The 11,541-nt window shown below is 37.0% G+C and overlaps 1 protein-coding gene across 1 annotated transcript; it reads right to left on the bottom strand.

The window, feature by feature from the left end:
* Window positions 1-7,702: 7,702 nt before the first annotated feature.
* On the bottom strand, window positions 7,703-10,372 carry pou4f4 (POU class 4 homeobox 4). The gene is given in 2 exon segments (NM_001080058.1): window positions 7,703-9,733; window positions 10,088-10,372. Coding segments are annotated over 2 exon segments (1,032 nt in total). The 5' UTR covers window positions 10,208-10,372; the 3' UTR covers window positions 7,703-8,821.
* Window positions 10,373-11,541: the final 1,169 nt, after the last annotated feature.

Genomic DNA, 11,541 nt, shown 5'->3' with positions numbered 1-11,541 from the left:
ACAGAAGTTCAAAAGGTGCCAAAAAGACAACTTTGGTAGGCTGTGTCAATAATTTGGTAGAAATTCAACTTCAAAAAGTCTGAATAATTCCTAAACTCTCTAAAGGTAATGGGTTTTAGCGTTAGGTGTAATAGTGACTTCAAGTGAAGTTGAAACAGTAGTAGCGACAAATAATTATTTTTTCAACTTCATTCTGTTGAATTGGCTAGAGAAGATTCAGTGTCTAATCCCAGTTTTGTCAAAGGGTGAATTTTATGAGTGCGCCCCAAATCTGGGAGAGGTGTGCCAAGGGCTCTTTAAATTTTCATGGCAAGCCAACAGACTTTCGCACTCTCGTGGCCTCAACAGGTCGCTGAGTAAATCTCAGTGGCTGTCCAAGCAAATATACTTACTGAAATGAACTGAATTCTGTCCAGGCAAATCTTTAAAGGGTCTGCATGTCTGGTTTGATATCCACTTTCGTGCTTCCATAATTATTTATTCAACGATTCAGTTGTGAGAACCTTCTCCTAGTTGTCTGTAAAATCTGATGTCCAGTGTAGGCCTAGGCTACATGCAAGTCCTATATGCGGACTTGCATTGTAGCTACATTAATTTTATAAACAATGCAGGCATTGCTGCTGTTTTTCTTTGCAAACACGCCCAGAGCTGAAGTAATTACAGAGAACGTCAAATCTTTTAGTCATCGCTGATTTTCATTAATAGATAGCGTGCTCATTAATCCGACTGTTGATGCACTTATTAGCTCTCATCAATCCATTATTCATGGCCTGGGTGAATACAAAGAGAGCGGGTGTCTGCGTGGAACAACGCGGTCAGCTAGAAGCGTCCTCGCTCAGAAGTATTTCTTTTTCAAATAAGTTCCCCGAAATACCGGCACCGCCATGAACGGAACCCCCACGACTCGGTTCGTTATTACTGCGTATATTGTCCTGACACAGACAGGTAAAAACACACACTAGCCCCACAATGCCGCGGGTAAAATGTGAATTCATTGTGGAACGCTTGTTGGTAATTCTGTTAACAAAAGGTATCCTTAGAAGGAATTAAATATTTATTCGTTCTATGAATAACAATTGGTTAGGGACGACTGGCTGTGTTTACTCTGTATGGCACATTTGGCTGCGCCTATCTGTTAGTCGACTGAGAGAAATGTGCAAAGGAGAGGAGCAGCGTTTAAATTGAGCATCTTTCCTGTAAAACTTAATGTGATTGCAGCGTATAATGAGGATCGCGTTTAGATGCATGCTTTTTTCGTGGACCTCTAGCAGTTTTGTATATTTCTTTGGCCTGATTGCTTAACATTGGAGAATGGTCGGGTAGTCTGTACAGTCTATAGGTGTAATTGGTTTATGTTCACACTACACAGAATACTTTGTTAAATAATTTATATTATTCTGTTCACAGTATTGCATTTAATAAAAAAATGACTTATAAAGGTTAGGCCTATTAGATTTGAATGATTGGATTTTCTTTGATAATTAAAGGTTCAAATGTTGGCCCCTTATCAAAAGCTACAAGTTTGTAGATATAAAAGGTCCAAATTGGCGCCCTAAAAATACACAATATAATACATAAATACATAAAATAATACAATATATAGTTGTGCCATAAAAAGTACAAAAAAGGTAATGCCCCGTGCAGTGCAGCTTTTGTGCCTTTATATCAATATTGTTGTTTAATGCAATAGCGTCTCACTTTTTGGAGAATTGTGGTATATCATTTGAGTCAACCCGAAACACATTCATTTGACATGAATACATATAAAATAAGTTTAATGGAGAAAGATCGAACTGTGTTTTTAATTGCTAGTCTTCGAAAAATGAATGCCATTTCTTATCGTCAGACCTGCTGGCCGGCAGTGATGCCCACCGTCGAAATTTTCCCTCAAACCCGATTTAACTATAGGAAAACTAATTTGCAGCCTATTACGAAAGAATGTCGTGATAGTAATTACAGCAATATTTTATGAGTAATATTTTGTTATAGCCTAAAATACAAAGTGTATTTTGCCTTTGTAAATCATTAGAAAATGTACAGCACATCATCTAATTTTAGCACTTGAACTTTCTATGAATAGGTTTAGATAAAAGAAAATAATTTATTTAATTTAATAATTTATTTTACATATATAAAAACAGATAAACAAACGCCTACACACTGTAAATATGAGATCACACCTATTGCCCTGCTGAAGCAAACGTGGTTGCGTTAATGATCACTAGCCTATTCCTCTTGTTAAGGTGTATGCCTTTCTTGCTCTTAATTACCAGCACGAACTCCCCATAACTGGGCTGAGTGGAGCTGGCGTAGGGTGAAAACACTGGTTAAGCAAATTGGTATTTAAATGTATACTCGCTGGCCTTCATGCCTTGCATTATTCATTGCCGATACAAAAAACGTTGCACTTCAAGCCGGGGTTCTGCAGCAGGCGGACATGCGGCCTGTCTACTGGGAAGTGCAGAAATGTAGGGCAGAGAATTGTGGTCCGCGCACAGCACTCAGCCGCCGAACATTTCACCCTCACTTCTCGTCAGTCTATATGTAGGCTGATCAAATATTTTTAGGTACATTTACTATATAAACTTAGCATGCGTAAATGCAACATTTAAATACTTATGCATGTTTCTCTATTCTAAATTCTTAAGTTTGTCTTTTTCATTTCAAGAACCTGTCGTGTTATCTCCAGACTGATCATGGTTTGATTATTGGCTTTGATTAATCGATTGGGATTGCTGTGTACTTGAGGTGCATCTTTAAAAATATCCACCGTCAGTGTATTTAATTTCATTAATTTTGTACCTCAACTAAACGAATATGTTTAACTGGTGTCCGGCTACAAACGGGATTTTATTTTGTAGAACCGGACCGTGCTAGGGTATCTTGTCAGTTTAGAATAAATTATGTATGGGACATGATTAGAAGCTTATACGCATTACTTTGAACACATTTCTTTGAATTAAATGTGAGAAACTCATTTTATCTGTTTTGATTTACATATGAAGTGGAATTATTTCATCAGCATGGACTTATGGATCTAATAACTAATCTTCTTTTGATTATTTACTATTGGGAAAATACATACTTTGAACAGTAAACCTAATATTGAAAAAAAACACGTTTTCATTATAATATGCATATATTGTTGTTCTTTTAACATTATTTTTTAAATATCTTAGACTATCTCGTTTCATATTCAGTTGTTAGGCTAAAAGAGAATACGGTCCTCTATAGGTGTTTAAGAAGAATATAAATAATGTATATTCTACTATCTTTATTTATTTATTTTTTTATCCGTTTTTATCTCGGACATTTTGTAGATAGTTTCATATTTTGATTTGCTGAAATATTTTAGCTTATTTTTTATTGCCCTAGATAATAGCCTACTGAGATAGTTTTACAATTAATATTATAAACAGTAATATAATCTTTAAGTGCCTTTTCAGCACTTAAACAAGTTAAACGCGGAACTGTCCGTGGTCCTGAACAGAGGAGCAACATGGCAACATTACCCAATAGAGATAACTTACAAACTTGAATATGTTAAATTAAGTTTAATCAGATATAGCTGACCTATAAAAGCTATTCTTGACTGGCGTTGAGTTGAATTACCGAAGACAACAATTTTTATGTTTCTTTTATGCATGTTTTGCATAAAAGAAACATGAAAATTATTTTCTTCGGTAATTCAAATTCAACTTCATACATTGCACTCGAAACACATGATATAATTGTATATTGGTTTTAACAATTCAATTTAAACATGCAGAGTTTACCCTAACAATAAACAAAATTGATTTTTTTTTTTTTTTTCCCTTTGATCAGTCTACCTCGTTGTTCTCCGCTACCGAGCTGTATCGGAATGAGCGCGCGCACTATTGTAAGGGAAGCATCCTGCATATATCATTAAAAAATCATGCTTCCCACGCCTTAACTCTTGAGCACTCGTCATGCACGCGTTTGGATTTTACAGCATTCTCTTGAAAATATCCAATTCCCTTCATTGGTTAGTAAGGACAAAAACATAAATCATAGACAATATGACATTTTATTATCCTAGGTTACATTTTAATATGACCACTTACACACAGACACAATGATGTATAAATGTGATGCACTAATCCATTTTTCTTTTTGTTTAGCCAGTTAATTGTATGTTGGTTCAATTTCATTTGCTATTTATTTTATTATTTTTATTTTTACTTTTTTTTTCAAACAAGCTATAATGAGTTTAGACTTATTAAAAGGATGGATCACCCCAGAAAATATTTGCGAAAAAAAAAACGAAAAATTTTCTCCCCCTCAGGTGGTTTCAAGCCTTAATGTGTTTATTTATTATGTTGAACACAAAAGAAGATATTTTTAAGAAAGCTCTAACCGGTAACCACTGAAATCCATAAAGGAAAAACACAGTATGGAAGTCGGTTATTGGTTTCCGGCTTTCTTCAAAATATCTTCCGAACTCAACAAGGTTTTTGAACATTTGAAGAGTGAGTAAATTATGACCGAATTTTCATTTTTGAGTCTACTATCCATTTAATGGAATTGATCCATTAAACCAAACCAATTTAAGAGTAAATAAAATCTAAACTTATTTCTAAATTATTAAAATTATAAAACTCCTACTCAACAAGTCTTAATGCTTTGTATACTGTTTTATAGCACCGAACCATCAAAACCTCTCAATAATTTCCAGAAGTCTCTAATTTCGTTCTCTACCCCAAGGGATGGGGAACAGAATATCCCCCTAATAAATGTATTTATCTATAATTGTCATTGAGTTTAACTAACAGAGAAAGAGCTGTCACATCCGGTCATGAACGAATAATTTAAAGGGGTTGCATTTTACATTAGTGTTCACATTACACTTAAGTATTAATTACAATAATAGCCTACACCGTATTTAAAATAGTTCAGTAATTAAACTAAAGCAGGATTTTATTTATATGTTTTGCTCTTATTTGATTCTTAATGACACACTTAATCCATGCGGTGTAACCTCTACAAATACATTTATTTTATGATGTTTCTACCTAAATAGCGTAAAGCTGATAATTAATTTTAGCCTTTGACAACATTTTTGCCGATTATGGATAAGGGCCAAATTACACGGATTTAAATAGTGTTAGTCACTCTGCTTTAATTGATTTGACGTTCTTTCAGTCACTTTGTCTCAGTGCCAAATATTCAGATCTCCCAGCTTCTCTTTTGATCAGCCGCAGCTGCTTCAGTTGATTATTAAGCTTGATTAAGAATACACGGTTTTTAATTACAAGAGCCATGTTTTAATTATTGTCGAATATGGATACTTCCACTCTGTCCTGGCATGCTCGTGAGAGATCAAATTATGCAATTATACATTTATTAATTTTAATCCGCTGTTACTCAAACCAAAGACAAGCGAGTGATACAAAGATTGCCTTGTTCACCTTGTCAGGATCAATTTAAGTCGCTCTCCGTCACCTTCAATTGGAACTTTTGTCTTTCCCGTGTTGATTATTTATAGTTCCTATTTATTACAGAAAGTACAAATGCCCAACAATTTGCTTTCAGAAACCAGCTCAGGCTTCACGTTAAGCTTGTGAGAACTCTGATATCTTGAACGCTGTATTGGGCTTATATATTAACGCGCTTGATAAATATTGCATTGTACTGATTTAGAGCTTCCAGTGCCGGAGGTGTGATCTGACCGTAATGCGCGCACGCGCGGATAAAAACACGGGGAGCGCGCAACGCGGATGGAAACACTGATGGAAGTTTATTTACTCGCTGACCGCGCTCGCAGTCGGGCTTCAAGACGGGGGCTCAAAGTCTGGGAAATAAATGAAACGTTACTGCAGCAATTCTCAATATTTCTGCTAACGCTTGCGACTAATTCTTTCGCCGAGCAATGGATGAGCCGGTCGAACGGGCCGTGTTGCTGCAATGTTTGTGAGGAAAGAGGGAGCCATAGTCATGTACCAGAGAGCTGATTCTCCAAGGCCCTCAGTCGAGCTGCACTCAAGACTCTTGCTTCATTAAAATTTTATACGCAGCGCTTGGCCAAGGTCTATTTATGAAAATGCGCTTTCCGCTCCATGGAAAACACAAGACTGTAAGGAACCATGGGGAGGAATGTAAATCTAAGAGCAGAATTATATACACTTACACGTATTTTTCATTCCAGCTGCATTTTACAAAATAAAGTAACCGGTGCCACACTGAAAAATATTGCCTCACATTTGACGTCTATGTGTTTCGTGGCTTCCACTGTTGATGAATTATGTAGATGAGTTAGTGAGAGCCATGCAAATCTTCAATTGTGTGCACATTTGAGCACGATAATTTTAATATTTTGTCTCGAACATTTCAAGCAATGTTATGCGTCCAAATGTGAGCTAGTCAGTGGATATTATTTTTGCTGCTAAAACATTATAGTAATATAATTGCAGTATAATGGTTTTCAATGTAACAGTGTTCACTATAAATGCAATTAGAAAATCTGAAAAAGTTTTCAGCCTTTACTGACACGCATAAAGCAGAACGAATCTGATTTGCGTAATATGTCTCTTGCCTTTTTCATTCAGCAGGAAACACAAAAGAAACGATGACCTCCGTATGTTAATAATTCAAATCAAACAATTGACGTAGCCTACGCTGTTGTGGGATTGGGCTTTACCACATGCGCCTATACACAACCGCCCTGTTTTCTGTGAACCAACCAATTTAATAAACCACTGTCTTATGGGATGAGTTTTGGGAATAATCTAAATTTTTTCTTACCTAGATGTGTTATAGAGAAGCTATTTATTTGATTTATATAATTATTTTTCAGCGAAAGCTGTACTTTTACTTTTTATGTTTTATTATTGTAATAAAAAAATAGTTGCAGTTACAAATGACAAACAAAAATTTATTGGGCTTTAATAAGGCACACTTTAAAACTGATTTTAGCAGATTTTCATTTATTTAGCCTATTTATTACCTCTTTTTGTCTGAATTACTTACTTTTATTTTAGAATCATTGTTGTGTGTCTTCCAATGATGGGAAGGCCGAGACCAAATGAACTATCCGTTTGTACCACATGTACTATCCGTTCAGCAATAGCATATCTTCCTCTTAACAAACACTTGCAAAATCAATAGTATCATAACACTTCATATTTATTATTCATAAATAACGAGTTTTACGGGCTCAAAACCACCTGCTGAACGCAAAAGAGAGCTTGACAACTCCAGAAATAAGCGAACTTGTTTCTTAATATTGTCCGACACTATATGGCGCAATATTTTGCGAAAAGAAACACTAATAACATTTGGAGTTTATTTACAAAAAATGTGTATTTAATCGCGCTTGTTAAACCTAATTTAAAGCTTGGTTTATTTTATAAGGTTATTATGAGTGAAATGTGCTTATTCTTTTTATTACAACAATCGATTGATTAGCTGGCTGTGTATATTTGATAATAAGAAACAAATAATGATTATGCGTTGTGTATTTCTCAAGCATAATGACAGCCGCAGCAGGAATGTTAGTAATGCTTAATAATGTTCATGTATTTAAAAAAAAACTGAAATTAATAAAGTGTTTTAAAATAAACTTGTCACCTAAATGCATTTTCTCTTATTTAAAGAATGACCCAATAATCGTTGCATTTAGCAAAACAAATAAAGCAGACTCAGAAAATAAAGTAAGCTTAGGCACATAACACACTGCAGTAGATGAGGTAAGACGTGCATGGTTTATTGAAATTTCTGTCGCGTACACAGACACAGTTAAGCACACTTTCACAAATGAAACATGTGTGATATTGAAAATAAATTAAGCTCAAATAAATAAGTAAACAAAATCAACGAATCAAGGAAGAATATAAATAGGCAAAACAAATAAGGAGTCGCAATCATATCTACAAAGTGCAATGAATCTCTGAACATGAAATGAAATGTTCCCATCTACAAACTTAGTGTAATAATAATAATAATAATAATAATAATAATAATAATAATAATAATTTAAGCGGAGACATACAGTAGAAGGGGCTAGTCACAAAATAATTCTTAATTTGATTGTCAAAGCTTTGTTGAAGTGAAATTAGTTGCAACACACAACGCTTCGTGCTTCCTATCTAATTTTACCCAAAATGTGTCAACTGAAAACTAGATTTACGCCCTATTTCCAATATGACCATGAATGTGTCAAGACGTCAGGAATCATGAGGTAGACACAGAAAAGTATATTAAGTATGTCCGTGTGTACGTGCGTTCGCCTGTGCGTGTTCTCTCTTATTGCAATACATCAAAACGAATGAAAACTCCAAACAATAAATGAACACTTAACGCCTTGTAAACCATGCAATGGGTCACAACAGAACCTTCATGATTTTCTTCTGGAGCATATAGAACAACACTAAGTTTTCTAGAATGGAACATCTTTTGCACAACAGCGTTTTAGCTTGCTTTCTTTTCGTCCTTTAAAAAACAGAATTTTGATGCGTTCTTCACACAAAGAGGTGCAGTGTATTCACAGGTATGTACACAGATGAATATAAAAGAGTTGTTTTAAAGTTAGGAGAATAATCATTATTATTCAATTCTCGTTTTGTACAATAATTGCAACGTTTAGTTGGTGTTAATTTTCCTCTCGTCCTCCGTCTTCCAGAGCGAGTTGTTCTCGACATGTTTTGTTACGACAAACTTTTGGAGCACTTCTGTCTCTGGGATGTTGACGCCCAGCTCCTGTTCCTGCGTGGGAAGCGTTTCGCCTCAGCCTCGAAGAGTTTTGTCGTCTCTGTTCACTCGTGTGTCTGATTATTTGAGTTTGTTTTTAATACATTATTCGGGCCTAGTGCGTGGCCGAAAACTTCATGCGTTTCTGCTTTTGCCTTTGATTACAAAACCACACGCGGACCACGTTTTTTTTCAGGTCCAGTTTCTCGGCGATGGCAGCGATTTTCTCCGACGAGGGTCTGGGCTGGACGGCAAAGTAAGCCTCCAGCGACCGCTTTTCTGGAGCGGCGATCGAAGTGCGTTTTCTCTTTTTGTCCCCGCCGTTAAAAATCTCCGGCTTGGCCATTTTCTCCCTCTGAGCCCGTTCTGCCTCCTCTAACCATGCTTCCAGAATGGGCTTGAGGGCCACCATGTTATTGTGGGACAAAGTGAGAGACTCAAACCGACAGATAGTACTCTGGCTCAGGCAGCCGACCCCGGGGATTTTAAGGTTGGCTAACGCCGAGCCCACGTCGGCCTGCGTGACCCCGAGTTTGATCCGCCTCTGCTTGAAGCGCTCGGCGAAAGACTCCAGCTCCCGGGGGTCGGGCTCGGAGTCTCCAACGCCGCCCAGAGAGGCGTGCGAGCCCAGGCCGTGGGGGTGCATGTTCATGCTTTGCGGGTGGTGATGCTGCATGTGGTTGATAGCGGACATGTGCGAATGCGGGTGGGAAGCCGTGGAGCAAACGTCGGAGCCCGGCATGCCTCCGATAGAGATGCCGGGGAGGTGGTCAAGCAGGTCGCCCTCCAGGCCCTGGGTTGGCTGGTGGTGGGGATGATGGTGGTGAGAGGTCAACACTGACGGATGATGTAGGTGTCCGGAGGAGGACGTGGGCGTGCAGGTCATGCTTGTCATGGTGGTCATGGTGTGGTAGGTGGCATCTGGTTTGAACGGATGACTTTTTTGCGCGACGATGTCCACCGCCGCCAGCGCCTCGGCTCTCTGAAGCAGGGTCTCATCAAAGCCGGCAAAGATGTTACCCTGCAGCTATGTGACAGAGAGAGCAAATGTAAGCATAGTCCAGATACTTTTGAGTTTTTAAATCATTGCATTTAGATTTAAAACTTAAAAGTTAGAAATAATTGTAAAAGTTTTATAACACGACATTGAGTCACTTTTAGCTAAATTCTTTTATTTCTATATATCCATTTCTATATATATTTTAAAGTAGTAAAACAAATAATAATTTGGGTTACAATTTAAAAATAAATGACAAATACCAACGCATTTACATGTTTTGCCCCATAGAAAAAAAAAGTTTTCACCAACACGGCTACACAATGCAAATGACAGCGGTGATAATGAATTGCAAACAAGAAATACATAAAATATTGAACTTACCGAGGGCGTGGGCAAACATGCTCGCCTAATAGCCTCCGAGCTGGAATGGAGAGGTGTGTATTTAGGCTCGTGCAAAATCGGATGCATACTAAACGGCTGTTTGCTATTCATGGACATCATTATGGCAGAGGTGAGAAAGGGTGGCTTCTCGTCTTCCTCGTTTATCTCCGTTTTGTTCCAGAACAGTATCTACCTCGGAACCCAGGGACGATCTGGATGATAAAAAGTGAAAAGGTATGCCAGAGAAGTCTTCTTCACTGGCTCTGAGCTGTAGCCAGGCGCGAGCTGTCAATGTCTATGATACAGTAGGAATTTACGCAGGCACCTAAAATATAACGCTGTCTCCATTAACCCCGCCCATATAGGTACATGTCCCGCCCAACTACTATTACAGTACCCTCAAATGTTATTGGTAAGTTTGGGACGTGAACACGCCTCTGGGGGTTCTGGTCCCATTATCCATCATGTGTACTGGAGCAGAGAAGGCGTGGCTTTGGCTCTGAGACTTTCTTGGTGTTTTTTCATTGGTGCTGTGATTTTGACACGTCGCGCTAGATTGGTTGTATTGAACACTGCTCTTAAATATGTCATCGTTTGTTATGATCCTCTTGAATAACATTTTAAAGTTTTTCAATAAAAACGTTTAAATTTGTTACGTTTCATAATTGTTATTGTACATTATTTTAATGTTTTGATCATTTTATAATTTGGGACATTTTATCATCGTTTGTAATTTATGCCAGGCAACACAAACCGATTAAGTGTAACTCTTAAATGGACAGTGTGAAGTCACTTCAAACAAAAAAACCAATTTAAAAAAAAAATTATTTTACTACAGTACTGACTAATCTAATGTATATGCACACATATAAAGCATCCTATAGAAAATATTAATTTAAATGAGAGATTTTGAGGGGTGTACTAATATATACTGAGCACTGTATTTTGGAATACATCATATAAAGAGAAAATAAGAAAGTGAATCACTGAGTAATAGAAATGGTATATTTCTCTTAATTAAGATCACTGTGTTGCGTTGTGTACTATAGTTTTTCTTCATGCGGCCAGCCTTAACAATTTGGTGCATGAATTAATTATTGTTCATTTACTTTGTGGTATGCACCACAATATGGATCCTCAAATAGAGCATAAACAGACTGGGATGATAAGAGCCCATGTACAATTAAATATTGATAAAAAAAACACAGGTCAAACAAATGAGAGCAGTCAATCAAATACGGTTCAGTCTGACAAATGAAATGCTGGTACCACCATCCATTTCCATGAATGAAAAAAAAAACTGTGGTTAAAAGAATAGCTGAATGCTTCGAGTAGATATAAAGTCTTGGTTCAGTGAATAGATCAAGTTACCCTTCCTGCAGCCAAGCTACTAACTTGGGACCTTCATTATTGGAACTTGACTATTTGATCAGCACCTCTTCAAAGTGGGCTGT

Source organism: Danio rerio, chromosome 21, assembly GCF_049306965.1.
Source record: "Danio rerio strain Tuebingen ecotype United States chromosome 21, GRCz12tu, whole genome shotgun sequence".
NCBI classification, from domain to species: Eukaryota; Metazoa; Chordata; class Actinopteri; order Cypriniformes; family Danionidae; genus Danio; species Danio rerio.
This window is presented reverse-complemented; position numbering and strand designations above follow the sequence as displayed.